Source organism: Mustela lutreola, chromosome 9 (assembly GCF_030435805.1).
Source record: "Mustela lutreola isolate mMusLut2 chromosome 9, mMusLut2.pri, whole genome shotgun sequence".
NCBI classification, from domain to species: domain Eukaryota; kingdom Metazoa; phylum Chordata; class Mammalia; order Carnivora; family Mustelidae; genus Mustela; species Mustela lutreola.
The window spans coordinates 35768343-35795284 of NC_081298.1; the positions used below are offsets into that span (position 1 = coordinate 35768343).

Below are 26942 nucleotides of genomic sequence, written 5' to 3' on the forward strand. Positions count from 1 at the left end.
AGGTGATTAAGTGGTGAAGACAGTTTTTATTTTGTTAACCATATTTTTCTATTTATTGCATTGTCATGGGTCTTGACACTTAGAAAAAAAAATTATTCTTCAGGAATGAAAGTCTTGAATATGCAGCACTGTGGCTGTAAGATTAATTAGCTCCTGGTTTATGAAGCTAATTAGCATGTAATGATTTAATGACATATTAGTAATTTAGTTCCAAATATTTATTTTTACTTCATTCTTTAATACTCTCTTGTTTGCCTGTAGACTGAGATTTTACAGATTGCTTTGCAGCCCTCTGTATAAAGTATGTTCCAAGGTGGACGCCTATGAAAGACACTCCAGCTACGAGGAGCCAGTTCTTTCTAATCCAGCTGATGTTTTTCATCTCCTCTTTCAATGTTAAGCTCAGATTCAAAGATGCTTCTTTCTATAAGAAATAAAGGAAAAAACATTTTAGAGAAGTAAGTCCAAAACATTTAATAGAATGCAGTTTAGTATTTTGATGCTCTGCTCTCTCTTTAGAAAAAGGAATTACCAACTGGCACAAGCCTCCACAAAATGAGAAATGTAAATCCACTTAGACTAAACAGTCATTCCTTTATTCTTCAATGAATCCCTCCAAGAAAAAGTACTGATATTTGAATGATTTTGGAATGCAGAACAACATAGCTAGAAAGCTTACAGTACAGTTATTTGAATATGATATGCTTCTAGAAAAGAAATGCTATATTATAAAACTCATTATAAAACACTGAGTCTTAAAAAAAAGATCCCAAATGTTTTTATTCTCTTACATCAAGATTTAATGTTTTCTTCCATAACTTTGGTTTACTTGGAAACCATAGGTCTGAACAAAAGATACACATACATCAAATCCTGCTCGTAAATAATTATGAGTTAAAAGAACTGTTAGTTTCCCTACTATAGACACACTCCGTATCGTGTAGGCCATCTCTAGCTGTATAATTCTGCACAGCACACTGTCAAAACCATGTTTCCAATGTTTGGCTGATTTCAAAGTAATTTTCTATAGTTTTAGTCTGTCAATCAATGATTGTCAGTTTTAATGTCCTAAAACTGAATCCTCTCCAAGACTTTGTAAATACAAAAATCAGGGGATTATGTTATTTGACAAAGAGAAAAATAGTATCTGATTTGTAATTTGATCTCAAAAGGTCTAAATACCATAAAATGTTGTAACAAGTGCTCTTGTACTAACTTTCTTAACATGGTTTTAAATAAATAGTGTGCCTTGAGGCACAAAGTCCTGACATGTTAATAATGTGTGGAAAAAATTAAAAAACTCAGGTCATGGATCTTATTTGTTGAGTTTAGGTGCTTTAAAGGTAAAAGTTCAGCCAATAATTATTTTCAGGAATATGATAATTATGCTAATTCCTTCAACAGTATTTAGCATAAATAAAACTAAGTGACCACCAGACTACAGTATGACCTGAAGTAGACTATGGCATAGTGTGATACAGACCAAAAAGGTGATGGAAGATATGCAAAGAACAGGTGAAGAGAGGGAAGGAGTGTTATTAGAAATGTTATTTTGGTTACCACTACTCTCTAGTTAAAGGACTATAACCATGGCAACTGGGACCAAATAAAGAGAAAGCAATGATGGCTAGTTTTCTCTCTGCAATAAATCTTTTATAAGACGAGGAAAATAACCCTTCATCTTATGCCAGGAACAGCTAGGTAATTAAATATTATTTCAGTGGTTATTTATATTCAGCAAAATCTGAGATATATTTAAATGAAACCTTAAGTGCAGTGACTTCCATACTTATTTTACATGTTTAACACACACCCACACAAGCCACAAATCGTAATAGAAATTGTGATCAAGAAAATTATTTCTCCAGTTTAAAAAAAAAAGTCTTTTTTAATATGTAACAGTGACATGCAACTTTTCAAAAATGGAATGTTAAGCTGGCACCTCTAACAGTCTGTGGTAGTGAGACCAGTAACCACATCTTTTGGCTAATCTCTCTATAAAATGAGAAAGGAAGCAATCATCGAAAGTGCTGGTGACTCCCAAATCCTTTTTAGGATGTCAAAACTTGCTGACTTATGGGTCTAAATCCAGACAAAACAAGGTACAAATGAAAGAAAAGAAATAAACCAAACAATGGGCTGGCTTATAAATATGTTTGGAAGTGTCAGTTTAGACCTATTAAGACTCTTTTTCCTAACACTGTGACCCAGAGTTCCAAAGGCTACCATCACATGAACGACTCTGACTTCTGGATACAAAGGTCTGGCAGATGGGCCTTTGCAGGCATGCTTAACTTAATTAAAATAATAGTAAAACTTACATGACTGTATTCTAAATTTAGATACTCACTGTAAGTTATGAGTTAAAGAAATATGAACAGCTAAAATTTCTCTTAACAGGAACCAGGTTTCCTTGGAGAAATGGCTGATTCTATGTCTGAGGCAAGAAATACACAAGATGAACTGAGGAGTTTTTGGCCATAAAATATACTTGGGTCATATCAAAGACCACAGGAAAAAAACAGAAACAGGAGTCAACTTGGAGGGCATTCAAGATGGTACAATTTGAGTCTTGAAAATACTGATAGTAATACCTTGAGATAATTCAAATAATTTGCAGACTCATGAATTCATATTGTCATTAAACCCCAAAACCCTCATTGCTGTTAGGGCACTAACTCACTTTTATAAAAACTGGGAGAAAATAAAGCAGTTATCTTGCTTTTCCTGATAAATGCACTTTGAGGGATAAATGAATAGCTGATGAGGGGAGTTGTTCTAGCTCATAAGTGGAGAAGGAATGGTGCAATTTGAGCAGCATCATTTTGCAACCTCTAAGGAAAGGATGGATTGGACCTTTATGGTGGTAGGCAAATTAGAGCCCATCTTGCCACATTAGGGCCACATCTTGCCCACTGCCTATTTTTTTTCTTTAAATATTTTATTTTTATCTGACGGAAAGATCACAAGTAGGCAGAGAGGCAGGCATAGAGAGAGGGGGGAAGCAGTCTCCCCACTTAGCAGAGAGCCCGACACAGGGTTCAATCCTAGGACCATGAGATCATGACCTGAGCCAAAGGTAGAGGCTTAACTCAACTGAACCACCCAGGCACCCCGGCCACTGCCTACTTTTGTAAATGAAGTCTTATTGGCTCATACTTCTGTATTATATATGAATGCTTTTGTGTTACAACAGAAAGCTGAGTAGTTGAAATAGAGGCTCTATGATCTCCAAAGTGTAAAATATTTACTATCTGGTCATACATAGAAAAAAGTTTTCCAATGACTAGATTAAAACAATGATCTTAAATAATTTCTTTAGAGAGGTAGGAGGGCCAAAGGGAGAGAGAGAGTCCCAAGCAGGTTCCATGCCCATCACAGAGCTTGTCACACTGCTCAATCCCACGACTCTGAGATCATGACCTGAGCCAAAATCAAGTCAGACACTTAACTGACTGAGCCACTCAGGTGCCGGATCATAAATAAATTCTGTAATAGATTTTATAATGGTGAGATCAGACTGATAATGCACTTCAATCTTAGCAACACTGAAAGTGGATCAGACATTAAATGTGAAACAATGTGATTCACTAGGATGTATACCATAGCACATTCGTGAAGTATTCTTTTTCAAGAGGAAAAAAATAAAGTAAATCAAAGCAGATTTTCTGATCTAACTACCAGATGACAGGAGATATGGGAGAGTGAGAAACTTGTTCAGTGACAAAATGAGGACTCAACCAACCAAATTCAGAATGTGGGACATTCAAAAAGAAGAAATGTAGTAGTTATATAGTGGTTGAAAGAGATCAATCTTTAAAATGCAATGTGTGGACCTTGTTTGGATCCCAGTTCCAACAAAGCACTTGTAAAGATTTTTCTAAAGACAAATTTGGAAATATGAACATGGCTCTGGGTATCCAATGGTAGTAAGAAGTTACCATTAGTTTTTTTCAGTGTGATAATGCATTTGTGGCTGTGTGTGTATTTATCTTTAATGTTAAAAAGATACACACTGAAGCCTGGGATTTGCTTTAAGATATTGCAATAATCAAAGGATAGGAAGGATACATAAAAGAAGATGGGCAAAATGTTAAGTGTTAAAGCTGGGTGATGGATACTGGAGAGTTGAATATACTATCCTCTCTTTATTTTGGAGTATGTTTGCAATTTTCCATAATAAAAAGTAAAAACTATGGAGTGGTTCAGTTAATTAAGCATCTGACTTGATTTCAGCTCAGGTCACGTCTTGGCGTCCTGGGGTTGAGCTACACGGTCAGCAGGGAGTCTGCTTGCCTCCCTCTTCCCATGCTTGTACCCTCTTTCTTTCTAAAACAAATAAATAAAGCTTTAAAAAAAAGTAAAAATTGAAAAATATTAAAGGACAAAAAAATAGTACATTCTTTTGGTAGAATCGTGTTTAACTCACTCTAAATCTGGTTGTAACATTTGCTCACCCCAAAGTTGTTCTAATATCTATTTCTGCTTGCTTGACTGGCAGTGTTGGTCACTCTAAGACTTCTAAATACTGCAGCACTGACATCTAAAATCTCTATTTTTACCTTAAAGTTTTAGAAAGATGCTTTCTCTTCTCTACTTTTCCTCTAAGAATACCTCAATAATATTCCTTGTATTTCTTTTCACAGAAGGAGAAACTACTTTCTCCGCCCCCCCTCAAAGTTTGGCTATAGCAAGGCTTCAAACTCTTATGAGAAGAATTAAAGGGAAAAAAATGATGTCATAAGTAATATGCATACTATATATATATGTATAAATATATATCACACTATAAATGTATTCTCTCTCCTCTCTACATACACACGCTCTCTAATGATATCATTACAGTTAGAAAAGCTCATGGATAAAAATTAAGCATCTAATAAACTCTAACTCCCTGCTCATGTGCACTAAGACTCCCTTTATAAACAAAATCTTACATAGAATGTTTTAAGGTTACTCTTTTAAGTTATTGAGCTCCTGATATTTTACTGTCTGGGTTTTTATTATTAAATGATTGTCTAATACTCTGAGCCATGCTCTTCCCTTTCTCTTTAAGAGCATTTAAAAATAAAATCTTGATTTAAAATAATATAATCAGAAATTATATCATAATTTTATAAGTCAAAATCATAGACCTCTTAAGAATGAGGAAAATCTGGGGCGCCTGGGTGGCTCAGTGGGTTAAGCCGCTGCCTTCGGCTCAGGTCATGATCTCAGGGTCCTGGGATCGAGCCCCACATCGGGCTCTCTGCTCAGCAGGGAGCCTGCTTCCCTCTCTCTCTCTCTCTGCCTGCCTCTCTGCCTACTTGTGATCTCTGTCAAATAAATAAATAAAATCTTTAAAAAAAAAAAAAAAAAAAAAAAAAAAAAGAATGAGGAAAATCTTACTGAGGTCTTCCTTCTGTAAGAAGCAGACCCCAAAATGACCTACCTTATGCCAAAGTTTGAAGCACATTATTACTCAACATAAGGTCAAAATGATATATTAAGATAGAAAATGCTCCACAATTATAGGGCCACAGTTCTCTATCTGGGGGCAGATGAGTTTCATAATTCAGAACTTCTGGGATTTTAGAAAAATAATATAGTGTCTAGCACCCATAATCAAAATACACTGTTTAATACCCATAACAAATATAAATATAACACTCATAATTAAACTCAACAGTATTTCTGCAGTGAAACTAAATATCCATATTGAGTGGAAAAAAGACTGCAAACCTCCTTGTGTGTTAAGGTCAAGTTTTGCTACCAAAGGAGTTATGACAAAACCATTTGGATTTTGGAAATTTCTGGATTTTGGAATTGTAATTAAGGGATTATAATCCTGAATAATGTAACTATATTCTCTTATTTCAGTGACTCTCAAAAGTAAATTATTTTGAAGGTAAAATGTTAGATACTAGGGGTGCCTGGGTGGCTCAGTCGATTATGTCTGCCTTCGGCTCAGGTCATGATTTCAGGGACTGGGCCAGGTGTGGGGCTCCCTGCTCAGTGGAGAGTCTGTTGGAGGCTTCTCTATCTCCGCCTCCCCCTGCTCGTGCTCACTGTCTCTCTCTCTCAAATAAGAAAGTAAAAAAAAAAAAAAAAAAAAAAAAAAGATTAAAAAAAATAGATACTAAATAGATATAGTTAGTTTTATTTGCCTTGGAAGAAACAGAACAGTAATAACAAAGGAGAGAACTTCTGCAAGTTACAGATTTGTATGCTCTGGGATGGATTTGTGGCAAGTAGACAACTGCTCTTTTGGACACACTCATGATCCTGGTGACACTGTTAGTGAAAAGGACAGGGCAAGTAATCGACTGACTGTCCTCCTTTCATCCAAACGACTCTGTGAGGCAACTGTCAAGGTCTGTATGGAACAAACTTCTAGAAGAAACTGCAGAATAATATTGTGTCAGTGAGTCATCATAAAAACAACAGGTAATTTACCACTTAAGCTTTCTCTTTTCAGAGCTCTAATTTTTAATGTTTTTAATTTTTTTTTAAAAGATTTTGCTTGTTTGTCAGAGAGAGAAAGAAAGCATGAGCAAAAGTGGAGGGAGCATCAGGGAGAGGGAGAAGCAGGCTCCGGGCTGCGCAGGGAGCCCAATGTGGGACTCAATCACAGGACCCTGGAATCATGACCTGAGCCAAAGGCAGACACGTAACTGACTGAGCCACCCAAGCGCCTCTGTACTTTTTAAAGACTGTATTTCCCATTGTTGGAACATGCCATTTGGTTGACCAGATTAAACTGAGCTTACCTGAAGATTCCAAGCCTGCTATTTCCCTTCGGTGTGATTCTTCTTAGGATATTCGAATGCTGGACTATCTGGCGCAGAGACGTTGTCCTTGTTGGGCATTTGGAAAACAGGGCTGCTCTTGATTCTATGCCATCCCAAATGTATGAATCCAACTAAGGGTATCATAACAATCAGAACTTTATAGTTGCTCCAAAAGTTCTGAAAGCTCATAGTACTTTAGCTTCAGTGCACCTAGGAAAAGGCCAATAGGCAAAGAAGGTAAGAACAAAAAACAACTCCCTCAAGTTACATCTGTGAACTGTCACAAGTAGAATATTGCACTCTAATGAAAGTTGACTATTAAACATTTTTGGGTACAATATAGTGTAATATTAATTAACAAAAAAGGATATGTTATAGGCTCAAAGGGATAGCGGGAAGTTCAGCCTTGAGAAACTTATAAAGCAATACAAACTTTTAGTTGAAAATCGTTAAAGGAGCCAAATCACTAGCTAGAAAAGCTATATGTCTTTGGAAATCCTCAGGCATAGATGTCATTTTTTTAATATAATTAATTATACATTCTCTGAGCCACAGTAAAATTAGACTTAAAAAATACATTTAGTCAGAATTTTAACAGAAGAATCAAATGGTAATCCTTAAGTATGCACTAAGAATTTAGATTTTGTATTCCGACACATGTAAGTGACGGTATTTCAACTGAGATTGGGACAGTCATGCATGGATTCCAACTGAATACTGGAATGGACTCTGGGTTAGGAGGAATTAATACCATTTCAATTTATGTCCTGAAGCACAGGATTTTAGTGTTTACCTTTACTACTAATAACTCTACCCTACAGGGTTTACTCTTTACCCAGTTTACACAGAGAAATTGGGGGTAGTAACCTGCCAGTACTTTCAAAGGTAGGTTGTATTTAGAAAGATTCCTTGGGGCACCTGAGTGGCTCAGTGGGTTGAGGCCTCTGCCTTCGGCTCGGGTCGTGATCCCAGAGTCCTGGGATAGAGCCCCACATTGGGCTCTCTGCTTGGCGGGGAGCCTGCTTCCTCCTCTCTCTCTCTCTGCCTACTTGTGATCTCTGTCAAATGAATAAATGGAATCTTAAAAAAAAAAAAAAAAAAAGATTCCTGTCCTTGGTCTTTGGTTTGGAAAGCATGATGGTCTGGTTTTGATGATCTGTTGGGTTTGGGAACTCGAGTCTAGACAACCTCTAAAGACTAATTATACTTTTTAATTTAAGGGATGCTCATTAGGCTTTAGTGATTAGCTTATAGACTTGTGATGCTATGAATGTGCTCATTTTTAAAGTTCCTTTCTGAGCACAGAAAGACAGTACAAACTGTTCCATCATCTATGGAATATACTAAGAATTAGGTTCAATTGCATATATATGAGTTTCAATATCATGTAATCATTTACGTTACAATAACTGTATGACTGTCACTAGAACACTGTCTAAACAGAATTTACTTATTCTTTCCCCTTTAAGTCAAGATTAAAATATACTGCTAATGAGTTAAACACCTTAACTATCTCAGTGTTCTACATATATTAAAAATAAATGGGGGCACATGGGTGGATCAGTTGGTTCAGCATCCGACTCTTGATTTCGACTCAGGTTATCATCTCAGGGTCATGAGATTGAACACTGTATGGGGCTCCCTGCTCAGTGGGGAGTCTGCTTGGGATTCTCTTTCTCCCTCCCTGTGCCCCACCACCTGCTCTCAAACATGCTCTCTAAATAAACAAATCTTCAAAAAAAACAAAAGAAAACAAAATTTAGAGTCATTTCTTTGTACATATATCGTTTCTAGCAATAGAAATCATTTAACCCAGTGTCCAAATTCACATTTTATAAGGACTTTGTTGTAAAACTTACACTACTAGATGGAAAAAAACCAATGGTCTACTTTGTAACAAAGTATTTTATGCCTTTTTCCTGTGTGGGGTTTTTTTTTTTTTTTTTTTTTTTAAGAATTTATTTGTCAGAGGGCACATAAACAGAGGGAGTGGCAGAGGGAGAAGCAGACTCCCTGCTGAGGAGGGAGGCTGGTATGGGACTCAATCCCAGGAGCCTGGGGTCATGACCTGAGCCAAAGGCAGCCGCTTAAGCAACTGAGCCACCCAGGTGTCCTGCCTCTTTCTGGTTCTAGAATTAATTAATTAATTAATTAAAAAGATTTTATTTATTTATTTGACAGACAGAGATCACAAGTAGGCAGAGAGGCAGGCAGAGAGAGAGGAAGGGAAGCAGGTTCCCTGCTGAGCAGAGAGCCCGATGTGAGGCTCGATCCCAGGACCCTGGGATCATGACCTGAGCTGAAGACAGAGGCTTTAACCCACTGAGCCACCCAGGTGCCCCCTCTTTCTGGTTCTAAAGTCCTCTTGTATCCTATGTACTTTTTGCAACCTTTAGGGACCATACCTCTTTAGGACCATACCATACCTCTTTTCTCCAAAGATAGAACATACTTATATATGTTATATTAACTGTATCATTAAATTTCATTTTGAAGCCCACTATACAAAATGCTTTTGAGATTTGAGGATACAGTAAAACCCTGGGTGATTTGGAAGTAATGAGGGAAGAACTATAGTAAGGATTATTTCACAGAGACAGAAGGACAGAGGCTGTACCAGTTAACTGGCTTGTGTTGACTGATGTGATGTTTTGTCCACAAAATATCTTCAATTAAAGGTTTCAAAGATACTGTCATTCATATTTGGTCTTATCAATACTTAAGGTGACTCCAACACCTCTGACACTCTAAACATGAAGTTATCAAGTCATATTACATCTTTTTAAAAGATTTTATTTATTTATTTGACAGAGAGAATCAGTGAGAGAGGGAACACAGCAGGGGGAGTTGGAGAGGGGGAAGTAGGCTTCCCCCTGATCAGGAAGCTTGATGTGAGGCTAGATCCCAAGATCCTGGAATCACATACTGAGCTGAAGGCAAGACGCTGCTTAATGACTGAGCCAATCCGGCACCCCAAGTCACATTACTTTTAATGGATGGCATCTCTTCTTTTCACAGTTTACTCCTCCATGATCACTAACCTAATTCTGTATTTGTCAGCTTTTCCCTCAATTACAAAACTTTTAGGGAAACAGCTTATAGAAAAGAGAGTTAGCATCAAGTTAGCTGACTCTCTGGGTCGTCTAAGAGTTAAGGACAAGGGAGGCATTCCATTTTATTTACATTGTGTTTAACAGCCTATTATTTGTTTCCATTAGGATGACTTAAGGAGCTATACATCTTTTTCTACATTTGGGCTTGGTTAAATATGAGAATTACCTGTTTTGGTTGAAAACTCATTATTGGCCATTATTACTGAGGCCCCGTAACAGACTTTCTGGTTAGTAAATGATGTAGACTGATCTAATGATTAATTGCTTTAATGTTTACGCAACACGTACACATCCCCATTTCCTCAAATTCTCTATGTCTCATATATTGATTTGGCTAATGGGAGTGGGAGGTAGGTAACTATTTTCCATTGATTATTCTGTTGTACTCTGAGATGCTTGGAAGATGATCAGGATCAGGATTATAAAGCTTTTTACTTTGAAAAAGACTTCTAGAGTTTTCACATTTAATCCACATAAAAACACTACCACATTATATGTATAATAGCCCATCTCCATCAAGCCAGATGGAACTAGCAATCTTTTAAAATGGTACAGTAACTTTAATCTCTTTGATTTAATAGTTTTCTAGCACATCACATGTATCCGATTATTACCTGAACAACCAACTTCCCAGAACAAGACACTTTAGACTTTACTAAATAAGGCTCATTATTAGTTTTAAGAAAAAGGCAGCATAGCTTTGAAATTTAACATTCCATGTAGTAGTGAGGTTATGTGTTCCTTATTTTGTTCATATCTTCTTATGGATCTTTAAAATACAACCAAACATATTTTGGGGATACAATTTTAACACCTTTTCTCAATTCTTCTGTGGGACTTTTTTTTTTTTTTCAAAATGACAATCATCATCCTGCTATTTCTAATATAATATAAGTTTGCTTTTTAAAGTTAGAAAATATAGAATAAGGATAAGAATGCTAAAAATGTCTGGCATCTTTTTGGTTTTGAGAAAAATGTGACAATTTACTTGCTATTTTATAATTTTTTCTTCCCCCAAGAATAGAAATCTTCATTATCATTTTTAATAGCTGCGTAGCTTTTTATTATATGGAGATAAGCTGATTTGGATGGCTCTCTGATAGAAATTTGAGATTTGTTTCAACGTTAATTTTATTGCTAAATATGCTATGGCTACAAATATTCTTGTAAATATTCCAGAGTCCTTGCTTACAGTCTCTAAGTGCTGCTTCTCAGGATAATATAAAGAATTACCACATTTCTTCATTAACTCATTTTCCAAATGAATTTACAAGTTGTTTTTAAAACCTTGACTTTTACAAAGGTTCGCGGTGCTGAACATAAGGGATACTGAAATTCAATTTGGGAAATTAAGCTAAATACAACTTACCTTGAGATGGTCCTTCCCTCAAAACACTTGGCAAGTCATTCCAAATGAGATGGGAACTATTTACTGACACCAGAGATTCCTGAGTCTGAAACAAAACAAGAATGCACTCAGAATGATCAGGTTTGATGAGCAGTAACAGGTTGATCCCTAAAAATAAATTAGTCTTTGTTATTTATTCACTGAGCTTTTCAAGTGTGCTTGGAGTAAAGCAGCAACAGAAACAAGAACATAAAGGTTTTTCCTCGTCCTTTACCCCTTTGGTACCTGCAACTGCCTTTTTCTTATCTTCTCTGAATCTTCTTTAAATGCACTCCTAAAGAAACAAAGAAGGTATGGAACTCTTGGAAAGATGAGAGAAAGGAAGAGTTACAAAATTACTAAGTTTAGGTCAAGTAAAACAGCGTTTATAGTTTTATTCATTGAAGTGCCTTCTGTTAAGTTTAAAACCTGTTTAGAGACAAACTATTTATTTTTTTAAGATTTTATTTGTCAGAGTGCATGAGCAGGGGGAGCAGCAGTCAGAGAGAGAAGCAGGTTCCCTGCTGAGCAAGGAGCTCAATGTGGGACCCAATCCCAGGTCGCTGGGATCAGGACTTGAGCCAAAGGCAGAGGCTCAGCCAATTGAGCTATCCAGGCATCCCATTTAGAGACAATCTTAACACAGATTTAGCTTTCATATACTCCTTTCAAAAATACGTACCCTGCATTATTCGAAAGGCTTCACATTTTTTATCTTTTTGTTTTCATAGCAGTTTTATGAGGCTACTTTATAAATGACGAAACAATGATTGATTCCAAGATTATTGTCAGTTAACTGGCATTCAGCTTGGATTTTGGAGTCCTTAAAGTCTTGGCTGGTATTCTTTTAGGCTATTTTCCAGAGTCAAGAATTAGTGACCCAGCTTTGGCAGTAGAGTTAATCAGAATTTCCAGTGCATGATAATGGATAAGAACATTCTGAGTACATTGTGCACACTTTTAAGAGTCACTGAGGTCACCTATCCTAATGTATTAAGCCTGGCATGTTCTTCTGATTTTCATGTCAGGTATGTAAGAGGTTAACAGTGGTCTTGTGTCAACTTGTCCAAAATTAGTCTGTATCCTCCACATACACATCTGTGACCTACTAATAGTTGAGATTAGCTGCACTAATTTTAGTTCAGTTTCTTCAGCTTAGTTCCATATACAGAATGAATAATAAGAGTTAATGAACAGAATGGGGAGAAGCTTGCTGTATTTCCACCTTAATAAAATAACTGTAATCTCCCGAGTGCACATAAATATCAAGGCTAAGAAAGGAAAACACTGAGAAATATTACTTCACAGCACAAATATTGTTTAAAGTCAAGGTATTACTGTGTCTGAAGTAGCAACTTTCCCTCCCCCTATTTTGTATTACAGAAATTATTATCTCTTCAGTTTCTACCACTGAGACCTCTCACAGGTTTGCTGCGGCTTGTTATATTGCAAGCTAAGTGAAGGTTTCTAGGTGACAGGACTGGTCTGTAAGGCAAAGGACAGAAAGACAGGTAGGCTTCCTACAAAATCCTAAACAGCCTAGCTCTAGCTATCAGTTTATTCTGCCCATGTAGGATCATGTCAATTAAAATCATCAAGTTTTGTTATTGGCCATTATTAAATTAAGCCTACAACAACCTGGATGCAGGAAATATTCTAGAAAAGGTTATCATTTTGCCTACTGGGCTTGCAAGGCGCCATCTGCTGGTCTTTTGGACATAGTGTAAGGTAGATTCTTTTCAGGTTTCCATTATTGCTCTGCTCAAAGTATTTGAAAAATATTAATTTTTAAAAACTTCCCTGAATATAATTTAAATGTGAAGAGGACATTAGACAGAATATTACACAATCAATTATCCCAGATCTTGTGACTGTGACTGTGATGAAGTTTACCGGATCTATATAATGCCTTTTCTTTTATGACAATGTTGGCTTAGATGCTTGAGAATTCTTCATTTCTGAACTCCAATCTCTGACGCTAAAAATATCCGAAGTTTTTAATATGGCAGTTCAAATGCTGGCACTTTTTGTGTACACATTAGAAGGTCTGTGTACGGTCTCCATGCTTATTCAACTGATTGGCATACTAGAGAGATCACCAGTTTCCTTTTTTCCCATCTTCTATCTTTATCACCTAAAATAACACAGTTTTGCTGAATTTTCATCTTGTAAAAACACACATAATCAAATACATTACTGTTGGGCTGTTGAACTGAATGGATCATACCTGAGTTCTAAAGTTTCCATTTGGCAAAATCCTACCACATTTCCCTCCCCACTGCCTCAAGGTCAGCTTGACCTATACCCATAGCTATAATGCTGACAGCACAGCTGGTCAGGAGTAGTCAAGAACACATGAAGGTCAACATAGTTATGTATAAGTAGTTTATAGTCTCTGCTACCTCCCCCATTTCTGTGAACTCAACGTCTTTATGAGTAAGTAATATACTGAAAGCATCACTGATTGTATATGGGCGCTTTACTAAATGTCGGCAGTCCAAAATGTGAACAGTGAATGAGTGATTAGGGATTAATGAGAATGAGAAAATTAGCTTACTGCAGGCTGTGAATAACCAGAAAGGTTGTAGTGTTGTTTATTGAGTTTATACTTAAATTAAGTATATTTAGATGCATTCTCTTTTAAGTACACTTAATTAAGTATAAACTCTATAAAACAACACTACAACCTTTCCATTCCTTGTTTTTACACCTGGCTGGCATTTGATGCTGAGGTTGGTGGGGGAAAGGGAGTGGGTATCATGCTGAAAGCCAGCTTGTTTCATATTAAATGTGCAGTTAATTGGCCCCTTGGTGCTAGAGCAGTGACTATGTACCCCTAATTAGCTCTGAATCCCTAAAAACGTGATTTCTATTTTCATCACTTTTCAAGAGCTCTGTTTTACTCTTCACCTCTGTTTCTGCAACTAAGCTAATGGCCAGAAGAAACGGTGGCTATCAGGCATTAGCACCCTTGACTTCCCGTCTCACATGTAAAAACCCGTCAATCTCAGTTCTCATCTTAGCCTCATTCCCTGCTGTCTCTGCAGGGTTCTAACTCCATTATCCCTCTCTTACATTTCCCACCTCCCACTATTTATAATGGGTCTTCTTCCTCCTCCGCAAAACCTGACCATTTTTCCCTACTGAAAAGCACCAAAACAAGTTTCCTAAAGCAACTGCCCTTTCCCTGTCTCCCTTCCAGCTGCTACACTTTTCCCAGCCACTGCCCTTTCAAAAAACAAATCTTTTCCTAGAGTCACTTCCCACCTCCATTTTCAAACTCAGCTAATCTGCTTTTGTTCTGCCTTCTGTGGCAACTGCTCTGACTGTGACGATCACCAATCTCTCCCTTTACCTGATCTCTGAAGCATTCTGATGTGTTCCTGAAACTCCCTTAAGTACTTGAGACTCTGGTTTGTTCCTTGTCAGTCTCCTTTAATGGTCCCTCAGTTTCCATCCACCTCTTCACCCTTATCAAAGATCTGTCCTTGGTCGGTGGCTTCCCGTGCTCCATCCCTGGGTGGTCTCATTCACATCCAAAGCTTCTGTTACAGTACATCCCTTCAGGATGGTTCTATCTTCAAACCATGTGTCCAACTGCTATGGTTCACCTCTATCTGTACCCACAGTCTGAACTCATTTCGTATACATATGAATCCTCTTTCATTCCCAAACTGCTGTTCTACCTCTATTTATTTATTTATTATTTATAGTTTCAGTTAAAAAAAAAAAACCTACTAAGCCTTTCAATTCCTTAGTCTGAATATAGTGGTTTCTGCCCTTTTCTTTGTATTCCTCTTCAAATCAGTCCCCCAGCCCTGCCATTTGACATGATAATTTCACATAACCTCTCCCCACAGTCACGGTCCAGATCCTTATCACTTCAGATGACGTCCTTGCTTATAATCCGAGGGGCTCTCGAAGTGTGGTCCCCTCACCAGTAGCCCTAGCATCATCAACGAATGAGAAATACAAATTCTCGGGTTGCCTCTGACCTACCAAATCAGAAACTCTAAGGTGGGGTCCAGTAATCTGTGTTTTCTAAGTTAAAGTTTGAGAACCACTGCTCTAGTTTGCTCTGCATTAAATATACTCCACCCACTTAACAGCCATCTTGCAAAACCAAATCTGGTTTGGTTTATGCTTTGCTTAAAAGCTGTTCGTTATATATTTATAATATATATATATATATATATATATTTTAAATATATATATATTTTAAAGATTGTATTTATTTATTTGACAGACAGAGATCACAAGTAGGCACAGAGGCAGGCAGAGACAGAGAGGGGGAAGCAGGCTCCCTGCTAAGCAGAGCCCAATGCAGGGCTTGATCCCAGGACCTTGGGATCATGACATGGGCTGAAGGCAGAGGCTTTAACCCATTGAGCCACCCAGGTGCCCCCATTCGGGATATTTTTATTAGAGGAAGAAATCTAAAATTTCCTTATATAGCACAAGAGGCCCACCAGAATCTAGTTCCTGGTTAGTAGTTTTCAAAAGGTAAAGCAGAGCCAGTCATTTTAGTAAGAATGCACTGTCGTGTGGTGTTATGAAGGGGATGATGAACTGTGGAATCCTACTGCCTGAGCTTTCAATCTCAACCTCAGCACCTCACAACTAGCTGTGACTTTGGAGGAGTCTCTTAACCTCGCTGTCACTCAGTTTTATCATCTGTAAAATGAGCGTAATAATGACTTCATATCACGGGGTTGCTGTGAAGTTAGCACAATACCTGGCACTTAGTCTGGACTCAGTGATTATTAGCTATTACTCTTGTTTTGGTTATTTCAAAAGGAATAGAGCCAGCCTAACGTATAGCAAGAACAGGAGAGGACTGGAATGAATAAAGGAGGCCTGCTTCCCTGGGCAGTTTGTTAGTCTCGATGTGAGTAAAAATACCCCGATTCTCATGTAAGAGCTTCTGAGATCTCGGGGGTTATTTTATTTTTTTTTAAAGATTTTATTTATTTGATAGAGATCACAAGTAGGGAGAGAGGCAGGTGGAGAGAGAGGGGGAAGCAGGCTCCCTGCTCAGCAGAGAGCCCCATGTGGGACTGGATCCCAGGACGCTGGGATCATGACCCGAGCTGAAGGCAGAGGTGTTAACCCACTGAGCCACTCAGGCGCCCTCGGGGGTTCTTTTGACTAGAGGGGGCTGAATCTGTAATCAGATTCCAGTTCAGGAAAGGTAAACCCCTACATTGATAGCCAGGAAAGCTAATTGTGAAGGAAACAGGGAAAACTCAGAGCAAAGCAACAAAAACAGGGTGAGTAATTTGTTTCTTTGGTAACAGTTTAATAAGAGTCCTAGTGGACTATATATTCAGAAATGTTTACTTTTTTTAAAAGATTGAAGAGAGAGGGAGAGTGAGCATGTTTGTTACTTAACAGCAAAGGCATTAAGTAATGATGGGAATCTCAACTGTATCCAAAAAAAATTGATTATAACTTTGGGCAAATCACTTCTCTGCTGCCTCAATTTAATAATCTGTAATATCAGCTATGTTATGAAGATCACTATGTATATACTTATGTATTTATTGCTTGGTACAGTGTCCAGTTTGTGGGAGGCACTCAATATATAGCAACTATTACTACTGGAAGTATATTATCTTTGTATTAATACAAATGAATAGAAACAGGCACTTCTGGAGATTCCTGTCTGACCAAAGCAATTGTGTATTATCATCTAATATTTCAACTAATATTGGGTTATAATTTATAAAACTGAGGAATATTGTAAAGACAGATCCCAAAACAGTGTTTCGGTTAAATATATATTTAGGGCTTATCAATTTTCATTCCAAATACGAGTGATATTGATTCTATTCAAATGTTTACTTAGTCTCTGTTAGGTGCTAGCAGGACAATAGGCTGGTGGGGGTGGGCGGGCATTGTGGAACAATTAAGATGAATAAGGCATGGTTCCTGTCCTCAAAGAGAATACAAGCTTGAGAAGAGAAAGGCAAAATCCAAATAAAGCATGATTAAATGCTGTATATGAGCCCCCCCCAAAAAAAAAAAATACTGTAGAGATTTAAAGTCTTCACAAAGTTGACTAGTTTTTCAAAACTTCTGGACTTCTCAGTTTCTCCTCTATCTTCCTCTGTTAGTCTCCATCTATTTTTACGTACTCCATCTTTAGTTATAGCAGGAGTCAGTATGTATTAAAGCCAGTAACAGCCACCCACTGTAACAGAAGGTAGCAGCCATTTGTTTTGTTTCTCCATTATATTCTCAGTACATAACAAAAAGTGGAGCATCTTCCTCGCCCTGTCTTACACAGGGTGGCTCATTCTTGTGCTTCAACTTAGTTCAGATGTTTTACCCAGAGACTTTCTCTGAGCACCCAGTCTACAGTTTCTTCCCTCTCCCACCCCCATTATTCCCTAACACATCCCACCATTACCTTCAAAGCCCTCCTGTTCTGGGTGAATGCTGTGATCCCCCTTAAGAATAAAAGGCTTATTTCCCTAGCTCTTGGGACTGCTGAGACAGCCCTCAGTTGTCAGTCTCCTTCCAGGACTGACATGGCTGAAAAGAGCAGAAGTCAGGCCTTCTTTTCAGGACAACAGGCATCCAATGACTGTCCAGGTATAAAGGTCTGGCCCTTCCCTCCAACTTGGGACACCCCTGAAGGGACAAACTAGCACCAGAGTTCCCTAGGGACTGCACTGCATTTTAACTTTTTCTATCTGCCAATTCCTCCTTTATTCCTTGGTAAGATCCAAAACAGTCCTTCCTAATAAACGTCCTGCCCTCAATTCTCCTCCTCAGAGTCCACTTTCCATGGAACCCAACCTAGGATAATCTGGAAGCACCTTGTTCATTATCAGGGTACTTGTTTCTTGTTTCTTCTTCCATCACTAGAATACAGGCCCCATGTGGTTAGGGACTAGGTCTGTCTTGGTCACTGCTGTATCCGCTAACTCAGCTCAGAAACTAAGAGAGAAGAAATATAAATATAAATTATATATATGAATATAAATATAAATTGACCAAGTTAGCGAATGAATTGAGAGCCCCTGTAACAGCTACAGTATCTGGACATGGTCCTATTCGAGAAAAAGATGAATACAGACCCAGGAGTTTTTCATCTCAAAAAGATTTTCATCCCCACAACGTCAAAAGTCCTGTGAGTCCTGCTTCTGCTTTCACACGGTGGCCACCAACCAGGCTGTACAACAGTTCTGACGTCCAGTTCCACGTCAGAGAGTGGCCCTGACCCCCCAGACTGACACGGGCGCACAGTGCCCTCTTCCTTGAAGGAGGGACCGACGCATCACAGGTTCCAGCTAGCAGGTGGCAGCGCAGGTGCAGACGGTGCTTTCACGGGGAACACCTTTTCCAGCTCCTCCACGGTGTGGCCGCGCAGACGGGAGAGGGAGGAGGGCCTGCACCTGGAACTCTACCCACACGACTGGAAAACCTCCTCGCCATCCACATTCCTTCCGTTACCAAACATGTACTGCCTATGGCTATGTTACGGGAAGGTGTCTAGTTTTCTAAGGCTCCAGCCTCCTCTTTGTCCCCGCCCCCAAATATCCTTCAGCGAAGATATCAGTGACCTTTCGGAGAGGGGCCAGGGGCACCAACAAGCCCACCTCCCCTCTCATCGGCCAGGCAGAAAACAAGTTTTTCCACCTGAGGTTCCAGCGCTCTCACCTGCCCACCAGCCGCTGAGCCTCCCTAGGCCGCCGCCACCAGCTGGCCCCAGAGGCCGAGCCACACGCAGCCGCCGCAGCCGGTCCTGGCAACTTGGCGCACCGCGCCTGGAGACAGAGCATGCGCAGTGCTGTGCTTGGCTCCGGCGCTGCCGAGAATCCGCTTTTCCGGGTTTTAGTGAGGCTCTCAGCCCGGGAAGCGTTTGCCAGAGACCGGAAAGAGCCGGGGGCGGAGCTTATTCGGCGTCAGTCTCTGCAAAGGAGTTGAAACTAAAGAATTTATATAACATCAACTGGATGTGTTAGGGTACAGTATCCGCCTTATGGCGCGCGCTTCGGAACTATTTTTGACTGAATGACAAAGTAGTTAACGGTTCCCCGCAACACACTGTCCTCCCAGATTTGACCAATCACAAGGCGCCTGATTCATTTTTTTTTTTTTAATTTTTGGCGCTATTTCCCCGCCCTCTTTTACATCTGCTTCCAAAACCAGGAGAAAAGGAATGGCTCATCACCACGTCCCTGGATCGGGTTGGAAAGTGGACATGCGCAAATGAGAGCTGGTCGCTTTCACAGAGCTTTTTGCCCATAGCCGTTCCTATGGGGGTTTTTGAGGAGGTCGGGAGTCCTCCAACTCTTTCGTTTCACAAAATAGATAATTTTGGCGGTGTCTACCCATCTTGCTTCTTAGTTCCGGGACAAAACTTTTGTTTTTCTGTAGCATTCAAAAGAATTACGGAGGAAACTATGTGTATTTCTATTTTAAAGTTTACCCGGCATTATGAAAGCCACCTTTGCTTTCTGACCTTCTTTATAACCCGATTCTTGTGCTTGTAATTTTCCGGTATCAAGGTGCTCTGAGCCACAGAAACGTTAGGTTTTATTTTTCCTTTCTCTCGATCCTCTCCGCCGTGTAGCACTATGGGTAACCGTGATTTGTTATAAGCCAATCATATTCACGGCGCTCCTAGTCTCTGAATAGCCGGCCTTGGGCGCCATTTTTATTTTGGGCTCTCTTTGAAAAATGGGCGGAGGCCATTATTTTTAGGGGCAGATTCCTCGCGCTCTCCTGTTCCCTCAGTGTTTCGCCGCCATCTTAAGTCCTGGTTTTGGCTTCAGCAGAGGGTGAGGCCGCTCAGATCATCTTGTGTTTGGGCGGCGGCGGCGTTTTTCCAACGCGCGGGGAAACTCTGGGAAAGGGGAAGTAAGGCCGAAGCTTGAATCCCCAAAGCAGCTGAAGGTGGGCTTGAGAGCCTGCTCCCTGTTTAGTCTGTTTCCTCAGCCAAGTACTCCTCCACCAGTGACCCTGGACAGTAACAAAACTAATAAAATCCCGAACCCAAACCCTGCCACCATCATAGGTAAGAACGTGGAACTCCTGATAACCTAAGTGTTCCTTCACTTGAACTATTTGCCCATCTCCTCCTCCTCCCACTCCCCGAGTTTTTTTTATTTTGATTTTTTAGCCTTTTCTGAATTCTTTTCCCTGTGCTTTCAACTTTTTTCATTGTTTTCAAAGTGCTAAAGAGTTGTTAACCTAACGGTGCAGGAAACCTAGGCATAAAAGTGGAAAGTTTGGGTCTGGAGAATTTTTTGGGTTTTTTTTTTGAGGGGGGGGGCCGAGGAAATGGAGTAAACTGAATGGGCCAGCTGTTTGTATCAAACTGTGGCTGCCCACGACTATTTATAGAAAAACAGCCTCTTCTCAGACATTTCTAGGTTAGGACATGGGTATGGGTTGTGTTTGTATATACTGCCCGTTCACTCATTCATTGTGTTTATTGAGTAGCTAATGTATGCTAAGCCCTAAAGATTCTGCAGTCAACCAAACCAAAGTGAAAAACAAAACAAGACAAAATTCCTTTCTTTCTTGGAGTTTGCATTCTGTCTGACCTCAAAAGCTACTAGGCTGGGGCAGGTGATATTATGTGGTTGTTAGCACTGTTGGAATATGACAAGTATCCCCCTGCTTCTTCCTCGATCTCCTCACCTTCCTTCCCCCCCCCCCCCCCCCCGCACTAGGGAGAAACTGTATTGACACTTATTTTTTGGATCCTAGATGCCACCGTAGTTGTAGGCCAGGTGGCTAATTTTATGACCAATATTCAAGTTACTTAGAGTCTTGCTCTAAGTGTGGCCTATTGACAGCATCACCTGGGAGTTTCTTAGAGACTTTAGTCTCAGATCCCATCTTAAGATACAGTGAATCAGAATTTTCCTGGGGAGTGTACCTTAAAATTCATGGAGCATTAATTCAGGACATGAACTCAAGATACAGAATGCCTCTTTTCAACCTGTGTTTCTTGAACAGTTCACAGTATATTGTCGGTTTATTCCATGTTTTCCATGCAGTAGACGTATGACATATGACATGTTTTCCTGGCCTTTTGTCTTTTTTACATTTGTTTGTGTTTATTTATTTATTTATTTTTCTAGAGAGAGGGGTAGGGAGGGGAAGAAGAGAGGGAGCCCCAAGTCAGTCTCCATGCATAGCCTGAGATTATGACCTGAACTGAAACCAAGAGTCTGACCCTTAACAGATTGAACCACCTGGCCACCCCTTTCTTGTGTTTTTTACCCACCAACTTGATGTCTAGATAACAATTTAGTCTTTTAAAACATTGAGAATTTATCAGTCTGGTATATTATTATGTAACTGTTGTCATGGCAACACCTGTGTGCATATTTTACTTTTAATTTATTACAAGTTGAATTCAAAAGCCTGCACATGTTCAACAGTGCAATACTGACTTGGAAAACCTTGGGCCATGCTTTACCGAAGTTTTTTGTGGCATCTTGCTCTCTTTCGTCTTCCTCTAATGAGAAATGTAATAATTTAAAAAAAGATTCCCGGCCAATATCTGCAGTTTTAGACCCTGTGATTGGAATTTACGAACAAGTAAGGTGTTTGAAAGAACAGCAAATTACTTTTATGTTTTTCACATGCTGTGTTTAGATTTTTTAAAAATTCCAGATGGATTTACTTAAAATTACTTAAAAATCAAGTAATTAAATAAATAAGTTAATAAAATCTTTTTTTTTTTTTAAACGCTTCCCAGCTTCCCAGGAACCAGTCAACTTGCCATTTATTTGTTCTATGTGCTCGGTAAGTTGTCCAGCTTTTCTGTGTTGTCTCTTTTCCACTTACTAATTTGGAAAAGAATGAAGGTTGTGTAGTTTTTTGATTTATCCTTACGTGAGTTTTTCAAAATGCAGCAAATGCTTAAGTGTTGGGTAAATATAATATGTACTGCTTTTGACTGTTACGTATTGAATCTTGTGTTGCGTATGCCAGTAGAGTATAGTGGGTAAAGGAATGAACTTCAGAGCTTTATGCCCTGCATTCATAGCCTAACTCCTCCACATACTAGCTGTGTGACCTTGAACAGATTACTTAACTGCTTTAATCTCCTAAAATAGGGTTGTTATGAGGGTTAGATAAGTTAATAATAGAAGATTGCTTAAAACAATACAAACAATATCTGGTGGGTGATTACAGTTCTATATGTATTAATCGTTGTTTTTGTTATTATAATTAAATCTTTGGGTTCTTAAAGTTTTGTTCATTCATGAAAATCACTAAGGGAAAAGGTATTACAGTTGCATGAGTTTAGGACATGTACCCATTGGGAAGAGAGGGGGTTGGTCTAAATGTACTAGGAAGACAATTTATTTTTATTATTTTTTTAAAAGATTTTTTATTTTATTTATTTGACAGAGAGAGACACAGCGAAAGAGGAACACGGGGGGGGGGGGGGGAGTGGAGAGGGAGAAGCAGGCTTCCTGCCAGTAGGCAGGCATTCTGATGTGGTGCTCGATCCTATGACCTTGGGATCAAGACCCCAGTGAAAGGCAGATACTTAACAACTGAGCCAACCAGGTGCCCCACATATTTTTTTTAAATGGTATTTTTCTTTTTAAACAGCCTTATTGAGGATTATAGGCATATCTTGCTTTATTGTGCTTTGCAGATACTGTCTTTTTTTTACATATTGAAGGTTCAGGGCAACCCTGCACTGAACAAGTCTTTCGGTGCCATTTTTCTAACAGCATTTGCTTGCTTCATGTCTCTGTGTCACATTTTGGGTAATTCTTGGAATATTTCATGCTTTTTCATTATATTCGTTATAGTGCTCTGTGATCAGTGATCACAGCAAGATTTCAGCTTGCTGAAAGCTCAGGTGATGGTTAACACTTTTCAGTAATAAGGTATTTTTAAATTAAGGTATATACATAGTTTTTTTCAACATGATGCTGGGCCACGTTTAATCGATAATCGTATAATTTAACATCACTTTTTTTAAGGAATATAAAACCTTATTGACCACTTTACAATAAAGTAAACAGTATACAGTTGGATAACATTCTGACTACAAAGTTACTGTTTTTCCCATTTTCTACTGAATCAGTAACTCAGTTATTGAGAAGACTGAGACTACATGTCAGGAATAAGTTGGGGTAGGGACGCCTGGGTGCCTCAGTTGGTTAAGCGTCTGCCTTTGGCTCAGGTCATGACCCTGCAGTCCTCAGATCAGGCCACATCAGGCTCCCTGCCCAGCTGAGGAGTCTGTTTCTCACTCTCTGCCTCTTTGCGGGCTCTGTTCTTTCAAGCAAATAAATAAAATCTTGAAAAAAAAAAAAAAAAGAGTAAGTTGGGATAAAGAAAAAACATACAGGTCAAGAATTCAGATTATTGAAGTCTGTCCACTCATTTATTCTAGCAGGTGCTAAATTGCCAGCATCTCTTCCGTTCTGATTATGGTTAGATTTTCACAAACACAGCCTTAGACATTCCATGAAACATGAGCTTTTAGGCAGTACAGGTCTCTGATAGTCTGTGAGTTTGGGGTGTTAGACTCATGCTTTTGCAGATATATGTTTGCAGTTGTTGTTAGTCTCTGTTAGAAGCATCAGTAAATTTCAGGACTAATAGTTGTTAGCCTCATTTTGAATGAATATTTATGGTCATCACCTACTGTCGGGTATTGCTTATGGACTGGTCACAGGGATTTCAACTTTGTGAAAAGGAATGGTTCACTAGAAAGAACCTTTAAATGTCCATTTAAGTTTTGCTTACCTAATTAAAACACACCAGGACTTGTCTAGTTTTTGTCATTTGGGTGGGGAGGTCATTGGTGGTGATAAAATTTTCTTTCTTGGGATCTTGCAAATAAACTTGCATTTATATGACTGTAGATATGGATATGGCTTCTTATAAATTGTCCAGTTTAAATTGTCTACATAATATTTAAATTGTCCAATTAATTACAAAACTTGAAAGATTAGGGCTTCAGGAAAAATTTTGATTTAATTTTAAGTGATTTATTTCTTTAATTTTTTTGTTTTTACTTTTAAAGATTTTTTAAATTAGCACAGAGGGAGAGGGAACGGGAGAAACAGATCCCTGCTGATCAGGGAGTCTACTGCAGTGCTCAGTTCCAGGACCCTGGGATCATGACCAGAGCCTAAGTAGACACTTAACTGAGGCACCCAGGTGCCCCTTAAGTGATTTATTTCTTGTTACCGAAAATGGTAGCATCCCAGAAACACAGGTTTATCCACGGTTACAAAATGTTTCCCATTCACCGCACATTGGTCCAGTACTTTGTCCACCACAAATTCAGGCTCTGCCTCTTCTATTTTTTTACTTTTTCCGCTCTGTTTCTTTCTCATTTTTTGCAACGTACTTTTTATTGGAGGCCATTTTCTTATTGTAGACTTGCTTAGCTATTATTCACCACCTCCAAGATGCTCCACGCCCCTGGTCTTAAACATCTCTTTTATAGGCACTTGAGAACCAAAACATTCATGTGATTCACTTCCTTGTGATAATCCCTTTATTGTGGTGGTGTGGCATTGAACCAGGAGTATCACTATGGTATGTCTGGAATTGCCCTACAGTGAAGTGCACATATTTAAGGTTTATAGTTTGATGTGCTTGACATGGATATACTGGTAAAAACATCACCACAGTCAAGGTATATGCCCCAAAATGAACATACCCGTATTTCTCGAATTTCCTTCTGCTGTTTTATAATCCCTCTGGCCACTATCTTCCAGGCAACCACTCTTTTGCTCTCTGTCATGATGTATGTCACTATAGGTAAGTTTGCATTTCCTAGCTTATCTAAAGAAATGCTGTTTTTGGTGGGAGTTCTGAGAGTGTGGTTTCTTTTCATGATTGAGCATGTTCTTTGTTTCAAGTATCAATAGTCATTTTTTAAAAAAGATTTTATCTATTTATTTGACAGAGAGGGATCACAAGTAGGCAGAGAGGCAGGCAGAGAGAGAAGAGGAAGCAGGCTCCCTGCTGAGCAGAGACTGCAGTGCTCAATCCCAGGACCATGACCTGAGCTGAAGGCAGAGGCTTAACCCCCTGAGCCACGCAGGCACCCCAATATTCATTTTTTTTCTTTAATCACTAGGTAGTATTTTCTTGCTAGAGGTCCTGTAATTTGTTTATACATTCACCAGTAGAAGGACTTTGAAGTGGTTCTTATTTTCATAGTACTTCTTTTCACTTTGCTTTGTTTTCCAGCTTCTTTGAATTGGGGGAAAAAAAAGGCCAATTATTTGGTATCCATGCTTTCTGTGTATACTGAAACCGGGAGATGGGAATGGTAAAATGGGTATGTCGTGGGATTTTTTTTTTTTTTTTTTTTTACCTTTGCCTTTGTTAGTTTATGGATTAATGTTTTTTGAGTGAATCATGTTACGGCTTTTTAAAAATGCAAAATGTGGGGTGCCTGGGTGGCTCAGTGGGTTAATATGCCTTTGGCTCAGGTCATGATCTCAGGGTCCTGGGATCCAGTCCCAAATAGGGCTGTCTGCTCAGCAGGGAGCCTGCTCCCCCACCCCCCAACCCCACTTGTCTCTCTGCCTACTTGTGATCTCTGTCAAATAAATAAATAAAATCTTTGAAAAAAAAAAATGCAAAATGCATGCATTGACTCTTTAGTGGGCTGGAGCTCTTGATATGTACATTGTAAGCTGTGTTGAATCTTTAAAGCCTACTGTTTGTATATTACTTTCTGGAGATTGAAAACAATAATGGATGTACACTAAGAAACCTACCCATCAGGCAACAGAGTAGAGAATCTAAATGGAGAGTACTGCTCATTTAATATTGGTGTAAGTACATTTCTAAAGTCTTGGCTTCTGTTATAAAGAAGCAGTGCCTCCTGGTTATTATGGCATTGACGTTTTGTGCTTGAATATATTAGAGCTGGTAACTAAAATTGGATTTGACTTCTGTTAGTTATAGGATAATATGTAAAATATTGCTGTTAGAATATCTTAGATATTTAAGTGTCACTCTTGGTTCTCTAGTTAGAAAAGTTTGGATTTTGGTTTTGCAATTAAAAAATTATTTTTAAATTTATGTATGGTAAAATTCATAGTTTTTGTTATACACTTTCATGAATTTTGACCAGTGCACTGAGTTTTGTAACCACGGTGTCAGTCAGAATGCAGGACTAGTTCATTATCTTCCCACCTCTCCCCCACTCCCTGCCAAAATTTCCTTCTGCTGCTCCATTAGTAGTAACTCTCCTCCATCCCCAGATTAGCAACCAAAGATCTGCAGTCCATCTCTATAGTTTTCATGTTGAAAGGATGAGATTTCAATAGAGTTATGTTAATGATTATCAAAGGTATTTTGTACTGTGAAGGTGTCTGGAAGACCCTTATCGGAGTATGGCTTGGGGCTTGCAGTTAAGAAGTGAGTTGATTAGGTGCTTGTTGTGCCTGCGGTGTTTGTAATGATTATGGTTAACGTAGACCAGGGAACTGATGTAGAAAAAGATGTTAGAGTTCAAAGCCAACGGCCAAGGAAGAATTCTTGAGACGTCTTCGGTGCAAAAAGGTGACTTTTTTATAGCGTGGAAACAGGACATGTGGGCAGGAAGAGCTGCACTTGGGTCATAAGAAGAGGCTCATTATAGACTTTCAAGTTGGGAGGGGGTTAGGGATGGTGTAAGCATTGCTGGTATTTGGAGGCAAGGTT

General features: G+C 38.9%; 3 protein-coding genes across 4 annotated transcripts in view; 1 reads left to right on the forward strand and 2 right to left on the reverse strand.

Annotated features, from left to right (window-relative positions):
* Positions 1 to 6: 6 nt before the first annotated feature.
* On the reverse strand, positions 7 to 382 carry LOC131808096 (uncharacterized). The gene has a single exon (XM_059134034.1). The coding sequence runs from the start codon at positions 380 to 382 to the stop codon at positions 230 to 232; it is 153 nt and encodes a 50-aa protein (XP_058990017.1). The 3' UTR covers positions 7 to 229.
* A 6367-nt stretch (positions 383 to 6749) lies between these two features.
* LOC131808095 (uncharacterized) lies at positions 6750 to 19066 on the reverse strand. Of its 2 annotated transcripts, XM_059134033.1 has the most exons (4): positions 18939 to 19043; positions 18095 to 18215; positions 11253 to 11337; positions 6750 to 6980 (listed from the first exon to the last, which is right to left on the reverse strand). In XM_059134033.1, the coding sequence occupies exon 4, from the start codon at positions 6957 to 6959 to the stop codon at positions 6768 to 6770; it is 192 nt and encodes a 63-aa protein (XP_058990016.1). In that variant the 5' UTR covers positions 6960 to 6980; positions 11253 to 11337; positions 18095 to 18215; positions 18939 to 19043; the 3' UTR covers positions 6750 to 6767. The 2 variants fall into 2 exon arrangements, with proteins under 2 accessions (XP_058990016.1, XP_058990015.1); XM_059134032.1 differs by lacking the exon at positions 18095 to 18215 and having other exon boundaries at positions 18939 to 19066.
* Positions 19067 to 20017: 951 nt separating this feature from the next.
* The window catches only part of SLX4IP (SLX4 interacting protein), a 183207-nt gene continuing 176282 nt past the window's right edge, over positions 20018 to 26942 (forward strand). The window contains 3 exon segments of the mRNA XM_059134031.1: positions 20018 to 20298; positions 21997 to 22043; positions 24998 to 25040. The gene's annotated coding sequence lies outside the window, so the exon portion shown is untranslated.